The following is a 25933-nucleotide window of genomic DNA, read 5'->3' on the forward strand; positions in this document are numbered from 1 at the left end:
ATTAAAACGATGGAAACCATATTCCAGGGTTGTCTCAATCACCAGATCTCAACCCAATTGAACACTTATGGGAGATTCTGGAGTGGCGCCTGAGACAGCATTTTCCACCACCATCAACAAAACACCAAATTATGGAATTTCCTGTGGAAGAGTGGTGTTGCATCCCCCCAATAGACTTCCAGATACTTGTGGAATCTATTCCAAGGTGCATTGAAGCTGTCCTGACTCGTGGTTGCCTAACACCCTATTAAGACACTTTATGTTAGGTGTTTCCTTTATTTTGGCAGTTACCTGTATGTATGTAGGCCTATGTATGGATGTATGTATGGGTGTAACTTATGTCTGGCTGTCTGTCTGTTATGGCCAATATCACAGATTAGAATAGAATCTACTGTAAGGTCTAGTCCTGTACCAATCATCAAGTGGCATATTTTGGTAGGCCTAGCAGTGTGCCCTATCTACTCGTTATTTTAAAATAACTATTAAACAATGAACACATTAAAAATCATTATTGCAAGTGGGAGTACAGAAGGGAATTGTTCATTGTTTACCTAGAATTTCAAATTCTCTACAAATTCACCAACTCCTAAATTAAAGCAAATTGGACATTTTGATTAGCAGTATAACACAGACAACTCAGTGAAGGTGAAAGAGAGACTCACACTGGAACCGTTTTCTATGTATTTTTTAATGACGAGCATAAATGATCATCAGGTTGTCAACAACCATCTGGTGTCCATGGTGGTACACAAGTTAGGGAATGGGGTATTCACAAATGTACTTTTTCTTGCCAAGGCAGACCTCATCATGCCATTTTCCCTGTGCAGCCAGTGAGAGCACGACACAGCTCTCCCTCTTGGTCCCTGTGGGCTGCTTCTTGATCTTGTCCCAGTTGAAGTAGCTGATGGGCATGCTGTTGACGTCTACATACTGGCCCTCCTTCACAATGTCTGTCACACCGATCCAGAACTCCTTGGTACCTGGCGCACTCCTCTTGGCATAGTCCCTCAGGTCATTGTTTTCATTGAGGTCACGTGGAGTGGCAAGTGTTCCACCCCACGCGATACAGTGTTCGTTGGCCTCATGGTAGTGCTTGGGTTCCTCGATGGTCAGGTAACACTTCCTGTGAGCTTTGATGCCACGAAGACAAACTGGAAGCAGAGGGAAGCAGTTTAATACATTTATCTCCTTCAAACTTCCTCAGGCAATAAGCCTACCTACCATGCTCAAATATTACTGAAGAATTTGAAATATATACTAAATATATATTTACATGATATATTGGTGTATAATGTCTCACTGATATTTTCTAATCTATAGAATATCAATCAGACATAATGAAGACTAGTAGGACCAAGCAAAGGTTTTCATCTGTATCCATGTTTCCTAAACCAAGTTCCCAAAATAAGACATAAGCCCTTTCAGTGGGAGGAACTCAGACAGAGGCATACTATATGAGACTGTAACACTCTGTTCTTCCACCCTCCCTGTATAAAGAACCTGTCTCATCATAATACTTTTATATCCATCATCATACATTTCGCAATGTGCTCCAGAAATTCAACTGCATTATCTTCCACAGCACATGACTCAGTGCTCTGTCAACATCATTATTGCTGCTGCGAGGCATGAGGTTGAAGGTAAGAGTACTCCTGCCCTCTACTGGTGACTGAGCATATTAGTAAATTAGGCTAACCCCAGACGTCAGGGGTTAGCGTAATTTACTAATATGCTCAGTCACCAGTGAATTACCATAATAAATATAAAATCATAATTTCTCTGCATCAATTCCACACTATTAGAAAAAAAGGTTCCAAAGGGGTTCTTCGACTGTATCCATAGGAGAACCCTTTTTGAAAAGGGTTCTACCTGGAACCCAAAAAGGTTCTACCTGGAACCAAAAAGCGTTTTCCAAAGGGTTTTCCTATGGGGACAGCCGAGTAACCCTTTATGTTCCAGATAGCACCATTTTTTTCTCCAATAGTGCATGTACCAAAGGTACATACAGTATACACCTGCTTAACCCGTAAGAAACATAGAGTAACTGCTAAATCTGCACTGTTTCCCCATGAGAGGCATTCCCTCCTTGAATCGTTCCTGGCCCTAAATCAGCACTCAGTATGAGCACACAGAGCAGCCAACCCCGCAATACCTGTCTGCAGAGCTGAGATCTCCTTCAGGGAGTTCACCTCCTGCCACAGCTTCTCCAGCTGGGACTTTACATCATCCTCATCTGCCGCTGCATCTCCATAGAAACACAGACAAGCAGGCAGGCATGTCAGAGAGAAAATGTACAGAAAAACATCATAGAGCCACTGAAGTTTAGTGTAGTGTGTGTGGTGAGTGTTACCTCTCTGTGGTGCTGGCACTGCTTTCCTGGTACGAGATGGATGGCTATATCCCTGGTGGAGCAAGGTAAGAGAGATAACCAAAAAGATGGGGAGAACCAGACACGCCATGTCTGCGCTAAATTCCGACAAAAGAAAGGGGCACAACTTTTAACATTGACACAGGAGCCCAAAGCAATGTGGGCAGTTCACTATATACAGGCTCACTGTTTGCTCCTGCAGTGATTCACCTCTCATTGGCTGACACTGTGTAACTTTGTTTTTTTTTTAAACGCCAGGGGGAACTCAAATACCATGGGTGGGGTGACAACAATGATGCCCCTGTTTCTGCCCATTCATAAATATTTACTTGGGACAAGGTGCAATTCATTTACCGTTTTCCCCATCCATTTCACAAACAAGCCGTAAATTCATTGACTGCAACACTGCACAGAACGTTCTGTATGAGAACATCTGATAGTTTCTGTATCTGACCTCCCACCACTCCCCTGTGCATGGATACATTTGACCCACAGTAAATTAACCCTGAAAAAGAAATGTTGCTACTCCATAGATAGCTAAGAGATTTGTTATTTTATACGCCATGTCACCAAAATTATTTGTATGACCAAATGCATAGATAGGTCTCCCAATGCATCAAAACATTATGAGGATGATGACATTTTGCTTGTCAACTCTAATTATATCTCATTCAAATGTGCTGAAAATACAGAGATTCAGCTGTGTAACCATGGAAAACATGGAGCTTAATAGAGCTGAGGAAGTCCAGCTCCCTGCTCTGGTGCAGCAGAGGTTCTTTTTAGCGTGTGATGTTGTAGAGTAGACAGATCAGATGGAAGAGAGGTGCAGTGTTAAGAAAAACTCTGCTGTCTGATTGAGAGAGCCGGGGATGCCCAAGCGGCACGTGGCCTCACTTAAAAATGAATGAAGAGATACATCTCAAATTTGATTAGGTGTAATGGTACAGTAAATATAATGTCTGTGTGAAACCATTTGCATGAATTAATTCCCAAAACCTGAAGAGCAACATTGAAAAGTAATCACAATGTCATAACAATACTCTGGAACCCTGGTCTCATCCAGATAATAGTCTAGGGCTGTTGAGAGGTGCAATATGACCACATAGTTAAAGTGGTTTAGCTACACAATGCTAAAAGGATGCAATCCATGTTTCAAATATATTACAGCATTGGAGCATAAAAACAGTAAAAGATCTTCGGCATAAATTATGTTTATGCCAGTCAGAGAGATAAATTCTGCAGTCTTAGATGATAGTGCCTATAAATAGCACATAGGACATCGGCAAAGGTCACCCATTTGATTTACATTACCGTGGGGGGATAGGAGCTTGAGAAAAGGTCAAGCATTTGTTATCACAGTTGTATTTGATTTATAAGATTCATAGGAAGTTGTGGTGGTGACATCGTGAAAGGCCACCGCCCTGCCAGTAAATAGCAAAGGACCAACCTCATTTATATTGCATAATAAAGGTGTTACATACCCTACTGCTATAAGTGAGAAAGGGATGATTAGAGAATATCAAGACTCAAAGTGATTGGGAAAGATGAAAATCAGTAATTCATTGTTGAATCCTTATGACTTAATTAGATAAGAACCTAAGAAATCGGCAGAGCTACTTAAAGTAACCATGGTCAAAGTCTATTTACCATTGTTAACAGGCAAGTAATTTACAGTGAGAAAATTACCATGGATTTAAAGCTTAAATCATTTTTCATACTGTACATTCTTGGAGAAATACCCCAGCTTATGAGAGTGTGATATTATAGGCAGTCTTTCACAGGGTGGCTAGTGGAGAAAACCTGCAGATGACACAGGCCAAGAAAAACACACAGCTTTCCCAGAATGCTCTTCAGATACATTTATTCATGTAAACAGAACTGGACTACGTACAGTATAACATAACAAAAACACTAATACCAACAAATACAGTTAAACAATATCTTCATATAAGTCTGTAATCAGGCTCCAGCTACAGTACTAAACACGCCTACATAGTTTGTTTATCTTTTTTTACTTTTAAGGCAAGTTGACTAACCATCATAATGACCTCCCATGGAAACACAAACATACACACTGCAAGTTACTCTACACTCTAGACCTAGACTAACTGGAAAACCCAAAGACACATTCACATTTAGATGTACTGTTCTCCTTCATTAATATACTTGATTTCCAGCATCATTGCCAAGTCTATCATGAAAGGAAATAGGTGCAATGTTGTGATGAAGCTAATAAAATATTTGAATAAAATGTTGTGACATTTAATGTGACTTAGCTAATTAACGATCATACGAATGTTGTAAGTGGCAAATGAAAGATCAATGAAATGTGTGAAACTGGATTTCTTCACTAGTGGGTGGTTTGGATGGAGAAGCACAGCTGGCTACTTTCCAATCACTTCTACAGCCATGTAATAACTGGGCCCTTTCTTCCCATACATACAGTAGGGTACATAGAAAAATTGATCATATTTTCTATTCACTTGCAAAGTTACAAGAAATTGTATGCTGTTTTATACGGTGTCTGTACATTTATTTTTGGTTTGGGAATACTCCTGAAGGTAATATGTAAGCTTGCAGTTATATGAAACACGGCTGCCTTAGCTAGATTTACTGTTTATAACAAGGCGATTCAATAGCTTTCATCTCCGTACCATCAATGGTAGTTTCATATTTTAATGAATAAATAGCTTTGTACGTTGGATGATTGATTTCACACTTTCCATATGGATAATACTGGTAGCACAATACAGTTGTCATACTCCATCTCACATGAGATGTTAACATCTGAAATGAATAACTCCTGTCCTGTGGTATCCACAGCAATAGTACTTCCATTCTTGATGGCCCATCAGCTCATCTGTAAGTGAATGTGTCTTTAGTCCTCCCCCTCGTTGGCACTCTGTTTGGGAGGCATTGTACACTATACACAGGCACCAGCCAGTAAAGGTAACACAACTTCTTACACACACATAAAGAACACAGACTAAACAGAAACGGGTGTGGTTAATCATCATCATTACCTGACCACCATGCCATTTCTCTCTGCATCGTTTGTCTGAAATGTGGACTATGGATGAGGCCAAAAGCTGACGTTATATTTCAAATTTTCATTAGTTGCAGAAATGTAGGAAACACACTCAGAATGCTGCCTGGCATTTGGCAGAACCACCATGAAATGTAGTGTTTGTGGAATGGGTACAATTCAAATACTGAAATCTTCTACAAGACTGCTGCAGCCTTCTAGCTCAAAGGCACTGGTGATCCCATAACAACACCGCAGAAGTTCGGATCCCTAATGTGTCGGTAAACATGGTAGCAGGCATTTACAGTGGCATTTCCTAATAATCTCTCCTAGCTCACACACTGCTGAAGATAACCTGAGAGAGGAGGGTGAGAAACGATCTCAGAGAGTGATTTTGATAGACTCACTGCAGCAGGTGGAGGTAAATAGCCCAGGGCCAATCTGCTCTGGGTTTGCTGTGTATTCAGTGGTAATGGGGTGATCAGAGTGACTAGTGTTCATGAAGCAGCCAAAATGAATCTCACTTCTGCGTCATCATAATAGTGGTAAAAGAGAAAGGGGAATATAGCTTAGAGGAGACGTTTACTCTAACACCCACCCTCCTTGTTTCCCTCTTGTTTCAACCACCAAGACAGGAGTACAAGCATGGTCAAAATCACTTATGTGCCTGGTTCACTCTCACTCACTTACTGTTCTCTTTAACACTCAATCACTCACTCTCATATTTTCCCTAAAAGCAACATAATCAACCCCTTATTCACTCCGTTCCTACTTTGTTCCCTTGTTAAGGTTGCCATAGAACACAATGAACAACGATGAGGCTGCAGATAGGTCTAAGCATCTCTTAACATAATTTGGTCAGCAACACAATGCTCATCATAATACTGGATAGTGAATGGCACTTTAGCTGATGGGCAACTTTGACAACCAGTGTCTTATGAGTTTCCAAATGTCTTTCAAACATCTTACATAACAAAAGACAACAGACCCACACACAAGCACACAAACATACACTCACATACTGTACAACGGTTTGAGTTCACGGTGCGTAGTTCTGGTCGTGGAGTCGTCTGTTATGGGACTAATCCCCCGCTCCACCTCCTTCCTTTAAGGTGTCCAGGCCAGTTGTGGTGCCGTGCCTGGGCCTACTGGATGAAAGGCATGCGCTCCTTGTTGTCACTGTCCCCTTCATGTTCCTCCTCCTCCTCACCAGCCTCACTAGTCTCTGTGCTGTCACTGGCCATCTACACAGAATACAGAACACATTGTAATTTATCCAAATACAGAATAGAGAACCAATACACAACATGTACGGTATAAACTGTATCTATAAGAAAACATCCAAAGACAAGGAACAAAGGATTCAGTTATTAAAGTATCTGTCCAGTGTTCCAGATTTGTTATGAAATATTACCGACAATTAATTACAATATGAATTAAATAGATTACTAATACAAAGTATATATAATTAAGGATGTTAAAAAGCAGATTTTCTCTTTGTCCCTGCTTGGCATTTCGGAAACAACACTGGCATACACTTGGATATTCAAATTAGTTCCCATGTGGAAGCACTGGGGCAGACTTCCTGAGCCTGGCTGCACTAAGTCAAATAGTATGGATGGATTCAGGATTTGGAAATGCACAATAAAACTACTAGGGCACTTTACTATAACATCAATAAATTAATAAATGCACACTGATTAATGCACAATTATGAGTCGTTTATGTCCTTTGCTTTATCATTATATTCCTAATATTTGTGTTGTTAGCAACATAAATAACGTTAGCCAGCTAGGTAACGTTAGTTGTGAAGCTAACTAACTAGCTACTGGCTGCTGCTATCTTTATCAACAACAGCTAACGTTAACTAGGTTTCCCCTTGATCTAAAACTTTTAGATGCAAACCACATGATTTAAAATTGAAGGAGATGGTGAGATGGTTGTTGTGTGGAGGATCTGCTTTGACTTGCTTTCTTGTTGGTTAGCCAGCTGGCTTATTTAGCATTGATAGCGAACGTTAGCATGCTAGCTAACGTTAGCATGCTAACATTAGCTAACTGCTTCTAAACAGTCAGCAGGCCAACTCTTACTAACCTAGGGTGACTACAAGTCCCAGATTGTGCCGGACAGTCCTGCAGTTTGGCCCTCTTCCCACATCCCACAACCAAACAATTATGTTCTGCATTTTATTAACAAATTCAAACACCACTAATTTAGATTAAAAACAATTTGTCCCGTATTTCAGTCAGACATTCCAACCTGTCTCTTGCAGTCACTTTTCGCATATGAAAAATAAATCTATATCATAAGAATGTGGTAGCCTACTGGTGATGTTAAACACTTCTCCAATCGTTGCTGAGATCTGATATTCTGCACAGTGCAAAACGAGATGTAGACTAATGTCATAGGCCTATTGTCAACCAATCATATTTCTCAAATCCTTTCGGGCTAAATTCCAGCTAAACTTGGAGAGGACAGTCAGGCCTAACTATTTTCAAAAAGCATGCTTCTGATAAAGAACTACAAAAGTAAGTAAATAACCGTATTAGACTGAAAGATAAGGTCATTTCGTCAAACTTGTGAGGCTCTCCATGCTCATTAGTTGCACAATAAACATATTTGCTGCTACTTCACTAAATCCGATTTTAAAGTCTCACTTCCTAGCTATTTGACCTTCCATGAGACCACCAAAAATGTTTCCTTGGCCAAATATTCCCAGATTTTCATAAAACAGCCACACATGTAGTCTCTCATTTCTGCATCACCAAATTTTGCAAAAGGCAAAAGCGTAGGCTAGGTGCGCTTCAATTACTTGTTTGGTGCAGCAGACTGCAGGGGTGTAGTGCTGCCATTACTCTGCTACTTCTCACAATGGTGCTCATTTAGTAATGTTAGATCAAAGCTGAATCAATGTCTTGAAAGATCACATAATGATTAATTGTCACTGGGCACAGACGTCAATTCATTTAATTGGGGTGGCAGCGTAGCCTAGTGGTTAGAGCGTTGGACTAGTAACCGAAAGGTTGTTAGATCGAATCCCTGAGCTGACAAGGTACAGCTGTCGTTCTACCCCTGAACAAGGCAGTTAACCCACTCTTCCTAGGCCGTCATTGAAAATAAGAATGTGTTCTTAACTGACTTGCCTAGTTAAATAAAGGTAAAATAACATTATTTTTTTTTTATGACGTGGAAAGAACGTTCATTCAACCAGTGTGTGCCAGTGCGTTAGTACTCTACATAACAAAACCAAATATAATAGCATAGTAGCATAGTAATAGTAACATTACTGTAACATTATAGTAACATTACTGTTACACCAAAAATACCACATAATTTCTTATGAGATTTTAGGATGGTAAGCTGAATAGTCCCCAAAAATTATCAGATGGCCAAAACTCAACTGCGCCAGAATGTGCTATGATTGAAAAAAATATGTAATACAGGAAGGCTATGAAGTTTAACACCATCTGCTCTAATTTGCCCACGAAATAGGAATTCACGAAGATCTAAATGCATATTCCCATGAAACTACTTGAGATCAAATGATCGGCATGCAGACGCAGTTTGGACATTTCACTGGTAAAATGTAAAGAATTATCATTCATGATTGACAGTGATGATGCCATGGCCTATTTTGAAATGAGGGATGCCTAACTTGGTGTTTGAGGGTATTAAAAATATAAATGTTTCTTGAGACAATATGTGTGGGCATAGGTAGATGTTGCAATTGGAGGATGCATTTTATGCATATTCTATAATGATATTCAATAGGCTACATCTGGGGGGGATGGGGACGTGCTGCTAAAAGTTTTTATTCATGAAGGCAACTGTCTCGCGAATGTCCCGCAAAATCATCCTGTTGTCCCGCATTTGGGTATTTTAATTGTGGTCTACCTATACAAACCACATAATTTGAAATAGAAGTAACAGGTGAGATAGTTGTTACATATGAGTTGTCCTTTTTGCTAACACCAGCTGTGGATTGCTCGGCTTGCTAGCTATCTTGCTTGTGTGCAGTGAGTGTGCATTACTGAGCACGTGCCTCCCATTATCTCAAGAATGATCCTTCGCCCCACTGGAGAATAAAAACAAAAAAGGCAAAAGCTACTGGAGCAATCACATATGGCCCAAGAAAATTTCAAGCATTACATTTTTTTTTAAACATTTTTTTAATTTTTTAAAAATACAATTAATAGAGTTTGAGATGGGGTTTTACTGGACAGTTACTTTAAACGTATCAACATTGAATCAACATTTTGTCAACGCTGCTCAGGCTTTTGTTTCTTATGTTTGCTGCTCCAAATGGGGACGCTGACATTCACGGGTCACTATAGAAACCAGTGCCATTGGAGGATATCATGTTCATTGTTATCAGACTTAGTTTTATCTAAGAACCTCAAACCTAACCATGTGTTGATTTGGCCAAGAGTTCTCCAGGGATAAATTGCTCACTGTGGTGAGTCATGATGCTATTTAACCTTCTTATGGCTGGGGGCAGTATTGAGTAGCTTGGATGAATAAGGTGCCCAGAGTAAACTGCCTGCTACTCAGTCCCAGAAGCTAAGATATGCATATTATTAGTAGATTTGGATAGAAAACACTCTGAAGTTTCTAAAACTGTTTGAATGATGTCTGTGAGTATAACAGAACTCATATGGCAGGCAAAAACCTGAGAAAAAATCCAACCAGGAAGTGGGAAATCTGAGGTTTGTAGGTTTGCCTATCCAATATACAGTGTCTTTGGGGTCATATTGCACTTCCTAAGGCTTCCACTAGATGTCAACAGTCTTTAGAACCTTGTTTCATGCTTCTACTGTGAAGAATGAGGGAAGGAGAGCTCTGAGAGCTCTGAGAGCTTTGAGTCAGGTGTCTGGCATGAGCTGACCACACGCGCTCCCATGAGAGCGACCTGCGTTCCATCGCATTTCTGAAGACAAAGGAATTCTCCGGTTGAAACATTATTGAAGATTCATGTTAAAAACATCCTAAAGATTGATTCTATACATCGTTTGACATGTTTCTACGAACTGTAATGGAATTTTTTGACTTTTCGTCTGACCTGCTTATCAATTTGGATTTTGGAACAATTTGGATTTTGGAACTAAACGCGCGAACAAAAAGGAGGTATTTGGACATAAATTATGGACGTTATCGAACAAAACAAACATTTATTGTAGAACTGGGATTCCTGGGAGTGCATTCTGATGAAGATCATCAAAGTGAATATTTATAATACTATTTATGACTTCTGTTGACTCCACAACATGGCGGATATCTGTATGGCTTGTTTGGGCTCTGAGCGCTGTACTCAGATTATAGCATGGTGTGCTTTTTCCGTAAAGTTTTTTTGAAATCTGACACAGCGGTTGCATTAAGGAGAAGTTTATCTAAAGTTCCATGTATAATACTTGTATCTTTTATCAATGTTTATTATGAGAATTTCTGTAAATTGATGTGGCTCTCTGCAAAATCACCGGATGTTTTGGATGCAAAACATTACTGAACATAACGTGCCAATGTAAACTAAGATTTTTGGATATAAATATGAACTTTATCGAACAAAACATACATGTATTGTGTAACATGAAGTCCTATGAGTGTCATCTGATGAAGATCATCAAAGGTTAGTGATTAATTTTATCTTTATTTCTGCTTTTTGTGACTCCTCTCTTTGGCTGGAAAAATGGCTGTGTTTTTCTGTGACTAGGTACTGACTTAACATAATCATTTGGTATGCTTTCGTCATAAAGCCTTTTTGAAATAGGACACTGTGGCTGGATTTACAACAAGTTTATCTTTAACATGGTGTAAAATACTTGTATGTTTGAGGAATTTTAATTATGAGATTTCTGTTGTTTGAATTTGGCGCCCAGTCCACACTATCACTGGCTGTTGTCAAGTCGATCCCGTTAACGGGATCTCAGCCATAAGAAGTTAATAATTTCCTTTTTCCTCAAAGTTTTTCAAACTTGTTGAATGCATGTGCAATTTTAGACCACTTATTGATAACTTGTTTTTGTAGAAAAAAATGTCAGGGTTGTGTACGTACCAAAGGAGTGGGAGACTTCTCCACATCCAGGATTAGCTTTCCTATGTTGCCTCTGTCGTGGATCCTCTGCATGGCTTCTTTTACCTGGGGTTCAAACACAATAACCAATCAGACCAAACACTGACTGTCACATAAAATCAATGTCAGTAATAACAATATATACCATATAGTTTAGACATTTGATCCCCCAAAATACAGCTTGTGATTTTGTTTGGGAGCTGTATGTGACGTTCTGAATAGAGTGCATGCAGTTTTAGGCACTGCACATTAGGTGGCAGTGGTGACTCAGCAAGCCCATGAAAAACATAGCGACAGAGTGTGAGTATGTGCAAAGAGGAGTAGACGTTGCAATCGGGGTGATAAGGGTTTGCATTTCTCGTCACAACAACTTCAAAACTACATTTAGCATCTTCCATCTTCCATCTTCTTCCAAACTCTTATAATAGGAGCCAGCTAAAAATCACATTCTTAAATCACAGTCCACATTGTCTGCAGAACTGAATGCTATTATGCTGTGCAAATAGCCTGACTAACAACAGAGTGTTTAAAAAACGTATAGGTGCAGTGAAATTTGTTGTTTTACAGGGTTAGCCATAGTACAATCTTCATACACAACCCAACAAATTACAGCCAACAACCACAACTAATTGGTGTTCAGATTCCAAACTCAACCAATCATACAACCAGTGTCAGCACATGCTCTCATTTAGAATGATCAGAGTGTTATTATCTGAGTGGAACAGTTGCTACATGTGCTAAGCTGAGGGCCATATTTTAAAGTGTTACTGCCTGTTCATTCAGCTGGGTGGAAGTGAGAGGTCAAACATTCCACTTCCCAGACAGACAGTAACTTGAAGCACACACTGGTTCTCTCTCAAATAAATCAGTGCAGGTCACTGTATAATCATTCAGTCAGTCATCAGAGCCAGCACACATTTAAGACAGCCAGGATGTGCACAAAGCACGACGATCATCACACCATTTCACAGGACTGAAAAATACGTGTCATTTCTAGAATACTGTACTTTGTATATTGCGTGACTTGGTCTGGTGGCTTTTCTGAATTGATATACATGGCCGGTGAAGATTAGCGTCCCTGTCCTTCATCTAGCCAGACCCAGTCAATACCCAAACCCTCCGTCAGAGCTCATGACATTTACAGATGATTGGAATTGCTCCCCACCCGCCTAAAAAAAAAAGGTGCTGCAAGTGTATTCCTCCTACTTCTAGGGAGGTCAACCCTGCCACGCCAATACTTTTCATCACACCATTTCACAGTATGACATATAGCATGATGAGATGACCTATAATGATTACCTCCTCTAAGTCAATGCCACTGGAGACCACTTTAGGGCTGCCCTTCCAAGTATTCTTACCTTACTGTCAGACTCCATTTTAAAGTTGCATCTCTGCCTCTATACTCTTTGTTCTATGTGGTGACGTTTCACCAATCCCAATGTTTCAGTGCTCAAAGCACACCACTCCCCATGCTCCCTATCATCTGTTGCTACGTACAGCAGAGAAGGGATATCTGAGACCAGTCTGCCCTGATGCATCTCAGGGATATTGCCTCTATGCTCAGTGTGATTACTGCAGAATGAATCCATTTACAGCAGTCCATGGCCAGGCGAGCACAATAAAACGCATCACTGAGAGAGCAGTTCAAAATATATCTTTCAAGGCACTGTGCATTTTCAAAGTCATATCCGTATAATGGAGCAATTGTCTTTGAATGTTTTGAAAGGAAGCAACTGAGAGTCATGAGTAGGCACCCATTACATTACTGTAATATCTTTAGCATGGAAATGTATCAGAGGTAACATTTCTATAATGATTCCGAAATCCATTGAGCACAAGTTGTGTTTTCCCTGATTGTGTGTGTAACGATCTGAGTGTCGGGAGGTGCGAAGTCAGACGCAGGAACAGCAGAGCTTCAATATGTTGAGTCTTTTAATACTCAACTTGCAAACACAATGTCCAACACGGACGTACTGGGTGTCACACACAACGGTCCAACGACACAATAAACAAACCCAGTCCACAATAATAACATCCACTCCCGAAATCCAAAAGCCACAATGAAACAATCCCGCACAAAGAAGCGTCCGGGCTGGCTGACTAATAAAGCCACACTAATTAACAATTAACTGAACACAGGTGATACAAATAAACACATAAGGAGGGGGAGGAAAAAGAGTCAGTGGCAGCTAGTAGGCCGGTGACGACGACCGCCGAGCGCCACCCGAACGGGAAGGAGAGCCTGCCTCGGTTGAAGTCGTGACAGTGTGTTGTTTCATTCCCCTTGGGGTTGGATAGATCTCTTTCCTTTAATTCATCCCTGGTCATTTCTAATGGCAGTAGTGTTTGCTTTACCAGAAACCCACTTGAGAACACAATTAGGAAAATGAGTGTACCAAGAATCAATCCTGCAGTCAAATACAGGGAGATGCACTAGAAGGCTCTGTGATGCTGTAATTCAACATGATGCACTCTGCAATGGAAAACATGAGTCACATGGCTCTACAGTGTGACCATTTTACTTGCATATGTACCTAAATATTTTGCTGTGTGACCTGGAATTTTAATATAGGAGCACCAGTGCGCTTAGAATAAAATCACCCAGATGATAATTGTTGCAATGATTCCTTCACTGTACCGCAGGCCCTGGGTGCCACGGAGTATATGCTTGCACCATTACTACAAAGAAAAAAATATTTGAGGTAATAAGCTGTTAATTGTGCTCTTAAATTTCTTTGTGCTCCAAAATGTTTCAACTTAGGCACACGCGTGCTCCCTGTAAAAAAGCTCAGTGTAGAGCCTTGAGTCACATCCCTCACTGTGGGTAAACAATTATCAGCATGTGAATAATTATCATTCATAATATTCACCATAAATCTAATACATGCTTACTAACTTCAGCCACACAGAATATCCCAGTGTACAATAGCTTGTTAAAAATTTGTTTTCAACGACCATTGACTCAAACTGGAGACTGGCTGCTTTAGTAGTGGCAGCTGTGAGCCACTCCAACCTGATGGGTGGTGGGTTGTGGAATCTAATCCCCATGTTACTTCTCCTACAACCCCAACAGGATTTACCAGACTCGAGTAGCACCGATGTTTGAAGTTGGAACAATAACTATTTTCTTTTCTTTCATGACTAAAAACTGATATAATCTAAAATGTCTTTGAGTGAGACCATGTTATCCAGTTTGAATGGCAAATATTTTTTGCCTTGGGATATCCAAGTGGGGTGCTATCCAGACAGTACTCAGTAGGTACACCATGAGAAAACCATTTCTACCAGGTAGGTGCACCAATCTCTGTCCATACATAAATGATGATGTTAGTAAATAAATTATGTTATGGGAAAAAGTGGGATCATAAATACAGCCTTGTGAGGTCATACAGTTACTGTGATTCAGTGGATCCTTCCATTTCTGACAAATATTGCCTCAGCATTTTCCTACAAGCCACTGCAAACAGAGTACTTTCAATGTGAGACAGTTGTGTTGGTTTGGACGGCTGTGACACCTTACTACCACATGGTTAATCCATCCCCCACCTCATCTCCACCCCCCATCTCTTAATCTTTAGGTTCCTTTGTTAAAGAAGATTTAGATTTAATGCGTCCGCATCCTTCCCATCCGAAACAGTTTGGAACAGTTTGTGCATATATTATGACAACATTTTGTGACGTTTTTGTTCGGCAAGGGTTTTTCCGCATGTTCATGCACACAAAAAATATCTTGAGGCAAGCCGAAGTCGGTAGCCAAAGTCGGTAGCCAAAGTCTACACCCCTTTGTCGATGATTGGTCAACATTAGGGATTCTTGAATGACAACAAACAGTTAATTGATGAGAGACAAATCGTTTTCTTGCAACTTTTTTCACTTGAGATATACTGAACAAAACATCTTGGTTAAATGTAAAATTGCGCCATTTGGCAAAAACATAAAAAATCATTCTGACTATTTTTAGGAAGTGGCTACGGCATCTCAATATTGACAAACAGTAGTATTGACACTTTTTTCCCAAATTTTTCAAGCAAAGGTCTTTTAATGGAGTATGCAAGCACACTTGTTCGGTTCACATGCGGAAGGCTTAAAGGCATTGCGTCTTTTCATGGGCTGAGGAGGGTGGAAGGAACTCAAGCATGAAACCAGAACAACATAATCCAGACTGTGAACCAGCAGTCTGTGCCAGTGTTTGTTCCTGTGTTCAAAGCCGTTATCAGAGTTACTGCATTGGAAATGATGTATACTATAAAGTCATTCAATAACTGTGCTGGAAGGTAGAGGGGTTTCATGGAAAAGGGTAATGTGATTACTCTCTGATTTCGCTCATTAAAACTCATGGGGATCTAAATAATCACTACATGGGAATAGTTCAACCCCTCAGAGATGATGACCATGGATGGCCTATATCACTGTTCTCATTACCATGGTACACACAGACAATGTACCTCTTTGTCTGGATCCCATTGTTTCCAAAACATTCTTTAGTTAAAAGAAATGACATAGCCTAAAGCAGAAGTAGGTCAGGGACTGTTAATGTGATGTTAATTAACAATGATGGAGAATTGTGGCTGGTTGGAGAGTCGGTAGGGGGTAAATTGTGAAGCAGGCACATATCTGAGAACCAGCAAGGAGGCTCCGCCATGCTTTATCCATGGTGAACCCCTACTGTACTCCCTGTCTAGATCCCGATTACACCCTAATTGGCCAAGACACTCCAAGTTAGACAGGCAATGCTGCATGGGTATCCAGGCAACCTCTCCTTCATTCCATCCTGAAGACACACCCTCCACCCTCTCCAGCCAGGCGAGAACCGTTTTCCAGGCTCAGCATTTACACTAACCAACGCCCCCTGAATTCTCATCCCACGCACACAAGCAATGGGAGTCTTTGCCCCTGGCTCGCCACCCCACTTCCCGTTAATGAGACTCTTCATGGGCTGTGGTTCCAGAGAATACCCTGCATTTCATGCCAAACCTCACTGACAACAGCAGAGCACAGGGTTCCCAGGAAAAATACAAAACATCTCATAAACACACCTCTCTCTCGCTCTCTCTCTCTCTCTCATACAAAGCTGAAACTCACATGCTGCACGATATCCTCCCAAGACAACATCACGGAGAGCTCCACAGACAGCTACAGTATCTGTCCTCCCACAACTGCTGACAATTGCACAACTCATTTCACCAACAAACCACAGAAATAACTTCCGAATGGACTTCAAAGAACTCACTTGGAAAATTTACGGAAAAGCTTCTGCTTACACAACAAGGTATGGCTGCATCCCGGTGGTATCCCTGCGATGTTAAACAGTCATATCTTGGAATTCCTTTCTGAGACCATGCCAGAAGTAGTATTGTGATGTGTCGTACCGGTGAGTGCCAAGCCTATGAGGATCAGAAGGCCCTTTCCGAAAAAGCATTGTCAGGCTTGATAAATGACTTAACATTCTTTATCAGGCAGCCGTAATCTCAATGTTTAGCAGAGAGCGGTCTTCCCAGATGAATGTGGGCAGCTGTTTAATGAACAGATCCTCCTCCCACAACAGGAAAAGGCCACGGCATCCCAAACCAGCCTCACACAGGAGATCGATCTCTAGGCACACAGCTACTGTCACAACTTCTAATAGCATCCAACCTTGACAAGACCCTAAATGACAGGGAAGGCAGAAATTCTGAAGAAGACGATTACATTGTCAGTCATATTATAGCTGGTTCAGGCGGAGGTGTGTAATGGGAATTTGAATGCTTGTGCTTATAACTAATTTCTGTGTTCTATTCATGTGCTGTTCTATAAACCAATGTCTGTGTTCATGCAAGTGGCTGACTGTACAAATCCTCCTCTTATCAGTAACTGCAATTTGGCAGTAGGCCCAGATGTTGTTTTGAGAACGAACAAACAATATCTCAGTTAAGGTCTCAGCTTAGAGAGAAGCCTTGTGAGGTGTTGGTCTGTCACATGTTATGAAACAGTATTGGTCGGTCACATGAATGAAACAAAACGATAATGATTAATTAATTATGCTAAATCATGCAAATATAACTTGTCTGTGTATAGCTTTATATAAGACAACGGCTGGGACTGCCCAGGAAGAGCTTCTGACAGACATGTGTTCTATGGTGCATTGAGTTGGTTGGAACCTCTCCAGCACGCTGACAATAAACAATGATTCATTTAAGATTGACTTTGAATGTCCCTGTGTAAGAATTTTTCCACGACAGATGTTTGTAGCATAGAAAATTGCTTGAGAGCAAGAGAGGTAACCAAAGCCATAGCATCAATAGACCTGTGTTACAAAAGCTTTATAACGGAAAATATTTTTTCATCACGCAAAAAATACCTCCCTTTGTGCCACCAAATAACAGAATCTTGTCACCATGTGAGCTAGAGTGAATCTAAAATCTGAAAAGAAAATGCTGACATGGAGAAGATTAAACTGGATGTGGGTTCCCAAGACCTTCAATGTTTTTATGGTGGCCAGTGTGGCCAAGTTCTTTTCAGATCATTGTCCCACAACAACAAAAGTAGGTTTTCATTGAATTTGGCAAGACTGCTGTTCTATGGTGTGCTAGTAAGTGGACAAAGCATATGTTCCTTTTAAAATACAGTGCCTTCAGAAAGTATTCATACCCCTTGACTTACTCCACATGTTCTTGTTATAGCCAGAATTCTAAAAGGATTAAATAGCATTTTCACACACCCATCTACACACAATACCCCATAATGACAAAGTGAAAACATGGTTTTAGAAATATACACTACCATTCAAAAGTTTGAGGTCACTTAGAAACGTACTTGATTTTAATCAGAACAACAGTTTTCAGCTGTGCTAACATAATTGCAAAAGGGTTTTCTAATGATCAATTAGCCTTTTAAAATGATAAACTTGGATTAGCTAACACAACGTGCCATTGGAACACAGGAGTGATGGTTGCTGACAATGGGCCTCTGTACACCTATGTAGATATTCCATAAAAAAATCGACCATTTCCAGCAACAAAAGTAATTTACAACATTAACAATGTCTACACTGTATTTCTGATAAAAAAAATAGCTTTTCTTTCAGAAACAAGGACATTTCTAAGTGACCCCCAAACTTTTGAACGGTGTATATATTTTTTTAAATATCTAATTTACATAAGTATTCACACCACTGAGTCAATACATGTTATAATCACCTTTGGCAGCGTTTACAGCTGTGAGTCTTTCTGGGTAAATGTCTAAGAACTTTGCACAACTGAATTGTACAATATTTGACTATTATTCTTTTCAGAATTCTTCAAGCTCTGTCAAATTGGTTGTTAATAATTTCTAGACAAGTAACTCAACCACTCAGGAACATTCACTGTCTTCTTAGTAAGCAACTCCAGTGTATATTTGGCCTTGTGTTTTAGGTTATTGTCCTGCTGGAAGGTGAATTAATCTCCCAGTGTCTGGTGGAAAGCAGACTGAAGCAGGTTTTCCTCTAGGATTGTGCCTGTGCTTAGCTCCATTGAGTTTATTTTGTATCCTGAAAAACTCCCCAATCCTTAATGATTACAAGCATACCCATAACATGATGCAGCCACCACTACTAAACATTTAGAAAAACATAATTACACTTTGATATTATTAGGTATTGTGTGTAGATCAGTGACACAAATTCTCAATTTAATCCATTTTAAACTCAGGATGTAACAATTTCTTTTTTTAAAGTCAAGGGGTGTAAATACTTCCTGTAAGTGCATATGAAAAAGATAGTACAGTACTGAGGGGGTAAGCTAAGCTTGTCTTTTTGAAAATGTACTAAAAGTCTTCAAATTGTCAGCAGAAATAAAGAGATCCCATCTAAAAATGTCTACCAGATCTGTGGATTGGAAATACCCAAAGGACTGCTAATAGCCACAAAAAATAGAAGTGCATTACAAACCATAAGTGACATCATTTCAGACTTCTTAATGGAGCAAAAGAGAAACTGTCATTATTCTGGAAATTCTGATGTGCTATTATTATAGTTAGAAAATTCACAAACTCCCGTCGATCACCTGAAGGAAACACGGTGTGCTATGATGGACCCATTTTGAGATATCTTGACTTGACACATTTAACAATTCATAGGAAAATAGTCCACTCAGTCAAGTGATACAGAAATTCATATTTCCAATGCTGTGCATATAAGGAAAAAAGTTACATTATTAAAAATAGATTTAATCATAGTGAATAGGGTTTAGGAATCACAGTGTTATTATCTAGTTATCTACAGCCGTTTACATGTTGTTCAATTTATCTCTGCAAATCAGTTGGACTGCACACTGATGAATAACATTAATGTCTATCATTTCACATGTTTATGAACAATTCACCAATACGAGTCAGCCATCCATTTTCCTCCATGTATTACAGATGAACAGATAACAACCTTATCTGGGGGCTTCAGTTCCTTCTACCATTTGGGCACATTCAGCTTACTGCCTACTACGAGAGGAGAGGACTGTGTTCATCATGCTGTCTTACACAGGCCAGGTTTGCCAGGTGCGAGGTCATTAAATCAACAAGCGTAGCTAAGGCCCAGATTTAAGAGCCTTAATTTACATGATAGTGTTAATAGAAAGGTGCAGGAGCCAGAGCAAACATGGGGTGAATGACAACAGCCATTTGAATCACTGGAACAAACAGGAATGATCAGACCATGTGGTGGAATCAGTAGCTAACAATGATAACAACCCATAATACATGCCAGTCTTAGCACGGTTCATTTCAGCGTGTCAGAGAGCCCACATGCTGCTGATAGATTTCACTGTCCTACAGGTCACTAGTCAGTGAAAATGGCTCTAGGGTGTCATAACAGGGTGTGGCAGCCTGGTCACTCTCTTCCCACCCCCACGTTCGGAGAGATCCCTGGCTACACTCCGGCCTATTTATCAATGCAGGGCCTTGGTTCCCATGGCAACAGTGCCAAGCTTGGCTCAGCCGGGGAGGTAACGCCAGATCTGGTGTGGCCAAACCGAGAGCTGTGCCGTGATATACAACCACGTAATACTAATGCTGTAGCTCAGTTAGCGACACGAGACAGCTGAGCAGGAGTCCACTGGGCAACAAGTAGCGACAGAAAAGGTGCTGTGTTGAGAATACTTCTCGGCTGTAGGATAGGATACAGATAAGACACAGACGACAGCATTAAAGCATTGAAAGTGTGGTTCAGGCTTGTGTCACACAAGATTTAGGTGACAACTCAGCAGACTTTAACCATGACAGTCTCATTAATGAGAAATCGAAACATATTTCCAGGACAAGGTGGACTAGTGAATCTACTGAGGCTTGCGTTATCTGTAGCCTGGCTACGGTGGTAGTACATCCTGAGTAATGCCAGTGTCAGTAATGGCCTTCTGCCTGATAGGCTGGTGAGGAGAAAACCCTGCTGGTGCTGAGTTTTAACAAGTGCTGTCTGAGAGGATCATAAATCAGATTGTCCAGAGCTGCCTGGCTGCCTTGCCTGCCTCCTGCCAATGCCAGATCTGAGGTGTCAGGGAGCAGAGTGGAACAGCCAGGCTGGTTGGGAGGGAGAGCTCTGCAACAACAGTAAACAACGGTCCGAAAACAACCGATATGCATTCCGGTGTCAGCTCACTGACAATTCCTAGGCAACAGACAAATGGATGTGGCCCAAGGTAAAAATGGGTTCTTCCCTGAGTGAGCAGCACAGCATAAAGCATACTAGAGTTGTGTTTCTGGAGGGGTGTTCATTTCCTGGAGTGCTGTGAAAGACTGACTGGTTTGGAGGAGCAGGATACAGCTGGTTGATGTGCATCTCTAGGGGGGAGCTTTGTGCATTCTCCGGCTGCATTCCTCTAATAGCCCCCGGAACTTCACTATGGACCTCTCCAGGACTTCACTTGACTCACAGGCACAGGAGAGAATTGCCTCTGTGATGCTCAGGGCATTCAGAAATAGTTTGTAGTAATTGAAGTCTGTGGCTTCAAAGCCGCTCTTCAAAGCAGAGGAAGAAAAAAAAAGACAGAAACACATCATTGCCTTTCTCCAAGACAATAGCCTTATATGTAAACTTGCTTTTCATTGTGCAAACCCGTTTGATATATTGCTTTGCAAAACAAATCCGAGTCTAGAGACATTAAGAGGCTGTGGAGAACAAAATGATATCCCCTGGTCAGGATGTCACGGGGAGATGTTGCATGAGTTCCCTCATGACTACTGTGGAACAGAAGGTAGAGGACCATACCAAACAATCACAGCGAGGCCCCTGGCCACACTGGTGCTGAATGATGAATGTTGCTGTCATAGAAAGTATCCAGATAATCATCTTGAGCTAAGGGGGTTAAATGGCATCCAGAAAGCATGGCCACAACACAGGTAATAAGATTCACATTGCTTGGAGAAGACATGGCCAGCTCATCTATTTCCCCCTCTGGGTCTGGTATTGTTTCCAAGCAGAACAGTAGGATCATAAACAAGGATGACTATTAGGGCTGAGCTTTAGTGTGAGCGATGCTGTAAAATGTTACAGCACTGAAGCCTCCTTCAAACCTCTCCCTTTCAAAACACTATCCCTTGCTTTCTCATTAACCTTCACTAACTTCTCTCTCTCTCTCTGCCCTTACACTCTCTCGCCCTCTTCTGCGGTACCAGCTGCAGTCTCCTCATGATTAGCAGAGTAGTTTTTCTCCGGGCAGTGAGGAGTCTGCAGATGTATCAGTCAGGTGATACAGACCACGTAGCTAGTATGTTATTACATCTTATGATGAGTATGGAGCAGCAGGTACTAATCTCCCTGACTTTCTAAATAACACTTTTCCATGCTGTGACGGCATAAGGCAGAACACACTTCACATCCAAAACATGACTCTGTGTGGTGGAGGCTTCCAGATAGAGAACATGTGTTCTGAAGAGCCCTCTTGGGGAAGAAGTGAACAGCAGAGATTAATAAGAGCCATGTCTGGGGAACGGTGGTTCTGCACTCAGGTGACAGAGCTCAATTCATCACACATCACATTATGTCTCCTGATGGAAAGGGACCATATGGATACAGAAGGTCAGTCATGTCTCGCTGACAAACTCAGGCCTGCACTATTGTTGCACATGAGGAGTAATATCATTGTCAATAGTATTACAAGTACATGCAGTCCCCAGAGTAAAATGATTGTAGGTTAAGTCAACACTCTGAAAGCCTGTAAGTCAATAATGTTTCTAATGGACAGAACTAAGATAGGGAAGCCTTTTAGAAAAGTCAATTTATCAACTCAAAGTAGCTGACATGCTAGGATAGCATTTATTCCACTGACTGTCATTATTTGTTTATTTGAGGTTTATTCGGATGACTGATTTCGAAGACAGTGACCTCACGGCAAATATTCTGATAATTCATTCCAAATAAAAAATCTTGATTGGGAAAAAAATGATAACTTATTACAGTATGTCATCTCAGTGTGATACATCTGTAATTAGGGATTTTAATTCCTCAATCACTTTCTTTCCTATTCTGGTATGAGCATTTAAAGGTGCCACCCACCCTGGCATGACTTTGCAGAATGCTGTGGATGGATCAACTTCTGAAACCATGACAACCATGCAGAATAGTGGGGAGTCAGTCTGTCACTTTCCCACCACAATGCCTGATAGGATCAAAAGGAAAAACAATAAACCAAGCAAACATGGATCTATACTGAACAAAAGTATTGGTCAAAAGTTTCATGAGCTGAAATTAAAGATCCCAGAAATGTTCCATATGTACAAAAAGCTTATTTCTCTGAAATGTTGTGGACAAATTTGTTTACATCCATGTTATTGAGCATTTTCCCCTTGCCAAGATAATCCATCCACCTGACATGTGTGGCATATAAAGAAGCTGATTAAACAGCATGATCATTACAGAGGTGCACCTTGTGCTGGGGAAAATAAAAGACCACACTAAAATGTGCAGTTTTGTCACAACACAATGCCACAGATGTGTACAATTGGCATGCTGACTGCAGGAATGTCCACCAGAGCTGTTGCCAGAGAATTTAATGTTGCTCTACCATAAGCCACAACGTCGTTTAAGAGTATTTGGCAGTACGCCCAACTGGCCTCACAACTGCAGACCACGTGTAACCACGCCAAACAAGGACCTTCGAGGGTGCGTACTCAGCCCCCTCCTGTACTCCCTGTTCACCCATGACTGCGTGGTCATGCACGACTCCAACTCAATCATCAAGTTTGCAGATGACTCAACAGTAGTGGGCTTGATTACCAACAACGACGAGACAGCCTACAGGGAGGAGGTGAGGGCACTCGGAGTGTGGTGTCAGGAAAACAACCTCTCACTCAATGTCAACAAAACAAAGGAGATGATCTTGGACTTCAGGAAGCAGCAGAGGGAGCACCCCCTTATCCACATCGAAGGGACAGCAGTAGAGAAGGTGGAAAGTTTTAAGTTCCTCGGCGTACACATCACAGACAAACTGAAATGGTCCACTCACACAGACAGTGTGGTGAAGAAGGCGCAACAACGCCTCTTCAATCTCAGGAGGCTGAAGAAATTTGTCTTGTCACCCAAAACCCTGACAAACTTTTACAGATGCACAATCGAGAGCATCCTGTCAGGCTGTATCACAGCCTGGTATGGCAACTGCACCGCCCTCAACCACAAGGCTCTCCAGAGGGTGGTGTGGGCCTGCACAACGCATCACCGGGGTCACCTACAGCACCCGATGTCACAGGAAGGCCAAAAAGATCATCAAGGACATCAACCATCCGAGCCACTGCCTGTTCACACCGCTACCATCCAGAAGGCGAGGTCAGTACAGGTGCATCAAAGCTGGGAGCGAGAGAATGAAAAACAGCTTATATCTCAAGGTCATCAGACTACTAAACAGCAATCACTAACTCAGAGAGGCTGCTACCTACATTGAGACCCAATCACTGGCCACTTTATTAAATGGATCACTAGTCACTTTATACAACGCACTCTAAATAATACCACTTTAATAATGTTTACATATCTTACATTACTCATTTCACATGTATATACTGTATTTTATACCATCTATTGCACCTTGCCTATGCCGCTCGGCCTTCGCTCATTCATATACTTACATGTACATATTCTCATTCACCCCTTTAGATTTGTGTGTATTAGGTAGTTGTTGGGGAATTGTTAGATTACTTGTTAGATATTACTGCACTGTCGGAACTAGAACCAAAAGCATTTTGTTACACTCACATTAATATCTGCTAACCATGTGTATGTGACAAATACAATTTGATTTGAATTTGATTTCACATCCGGCTTCTTCACCTGCGGAATTGTCTGAAACCAGCCACCTGAACAACTGATGAAACTGAGGAGTATTTCCATCTGTAATAAAGCTCTTTCGTGGGGAAAAACATTCTGATTGGCTGGGCCTGGCTTCCCAGTGGGTGGGCCTATGCCCTCCCAGGCCCACCCATGGCTGTGCCCATGCCCAGTCATGTGAAATCTCTAGATTTGGGCCTAATGTATTTATTTCAATTGCCTGATTTCCTTCTATGAACTGTAACTCAGTAAAATGGTTGAAATTGTTGCATGTTGCGTTTATAATTTTGTTCAGTATAAAATAAATCCTTTATTTATTGCTTGCTGTCTTCAAGCAAATCACAGGTGGCTGTTCAACTAAGGCTGTGTTCTGAACACAAGGGAGCCCATTTATTAAATGTCCTCTTGTGGAGGACAACTCTTAGAAAAAAAGGTGCTATTTAGAACCAATAAGGGTTCTTCGGCTATCTCCATAGGATAACCCTTTGAAGAACACTTTATTGTTCCAGGTAAAACCCTTTTGGTTCCAGGTAGAACCCTTTCCAAGGATGGTTCAACATGGAACCCAAAAGAGTTCTACCTGGAAACAAAACGGTTCTCCTATGGGTACAGCTGAAGAACCCTTTTGGAACCTTTTTTTCTAAGAGTGTACTGTACAGAATCATGTACCAAACCAGCCTTTGGGGGTAAGACAAAGAAAAATGTGATTCACATTTTTTTTTAAATATATATTTTTTTCCTTCACATTTTAAAACAGTCCATTTATATTTTCCAAAGGGTCTATACATTTGGGGGAGGTTTTTTTCTCGCCTGAGTAGCCTCGTTTCACTGCCAAAAATAAAATTCAACCATCTAGTGTTCAGCAAAATAACAACACAATGTCAAATACAGGTAGCCTAGTCAAATAATTAACATCCAATCACATTAACCGCTTCTCTCTCGTGGGAATTCCACTAACGGTCCGTATGTAGCCAAAAGTAGCTGCTGCTCATTCCGCTTGCTCAAAAATGTATAAATGGTAAAAGAAAAAAGTAAGGCCCGTATCCATACTCTACTAGTAGTACTGCTACTACCAGCAGTACTACACCTGCACCTGTCATTGACACAAGTTGTTCTGCTTCCACAAGCACATCCAATGCTATTATCAGTAATTCTACATTTGTTGTTAGCCCAGCTGGCATGGACACTGACAGTTGTGAATCTGACGCA

At 41.0% G+C, this 25933-nt stretch overlaps 2 protein-coding genes across 3 annotated transcripts in view; both read right to left on the bottom strand.

Moving 5' to 3' along the window:
* Positions 1-669: 669 nt before the first annotated feature.
* On the bottom strand, positions 670-2548 carry LOC139563045 (tetranectin-like protein). 2 transcript variants are annotated; one of them, XM_071381302.1, is made up of 3 exons: positions 2351-2548; positions 2153-2239; positions 670-1151 (listed from the first exon to the last, which is right to left on the bottom strand). In XM_071381302.1, exons 1-3 carry the CDS (start codon positions 2457-2459, stop codon positions 754-756), a joined length of 594 nt encoding a protein of 197 aa, XP_071237403.1. In that variant the 5' UTR covers positions 2460-2548; the 3' UTR covers positions 670-753. The 2 variants fall into 2 exon arrangements, with proteins under 2 accessions (XP_071237403.1, XP_071237402.1); XM_071381301.1 differs by having other exon boundaries at positions 2153-2245; positions 2351-2532.
* A 1664-nt stretch (positions 2549-4212) lies between these two features.
* LOC139562890 (synaptic vesicle membrane protein VAT-1 homolog-like) overlaps positions 4213-25933 on the bottom strand; it is a 32959-nt gene continuing 11238 nt past the window's right edge. The window contains exons 8-9 of the mRNA XM_071381018.1: positions 11443-11526; positions 4213-6637 (exon numbers count right to left, since the gene is read on the bottom strand). Of these exons, the coding sequence (XP_071237119.1) occupies positions 6539-6637; positions 11443-11526 (183 nt within the window). The 3' untranslated portion in view covers positions 4213-6538. The remainder of the gene's footprint in view (positions 6638-11442; positions 11527-25933) is intronic.

This window comes from Salvelinus alpinus, chromosome 33, assembly GCF_045679555.1.
Source record: "Salvelinus alpinus chromosome 33, SLU_Salpinus.1, whole genome shotgun sequence".
NCBI lineage: Eukaryota > Metazoa > Chordata > Actinopteri > Salmoniformes > Salmonidae > Salvelinus > Salvelinus alpinus.

Excerpts from the sequence above, each read along its gene's own strand:
- LOC139563045 (XM_071381301.1), bottom strand. The coding sequence starts at position 2,459 with ATGGCGTGTCTGGTTCTCCCCATCTTTTTGGTTATCTCTCTTACCTTG. Across the intron at positions 2,246-2,350 it reads AGTGCCAGCACCACAGAGAG|ATGCAGCGGCAGATGAGGAT; the intron begins GTAACACTCACC and ends GTTTCTATGGAG. Across the intron at positions 1,152-2,152 it reads GATCTCAGCTCTGCAGACAG|TTTGTCTTCGTGGCATCAAA; the intron begins GTATTGCGGGGT and ends CTCTGCTTCCAG.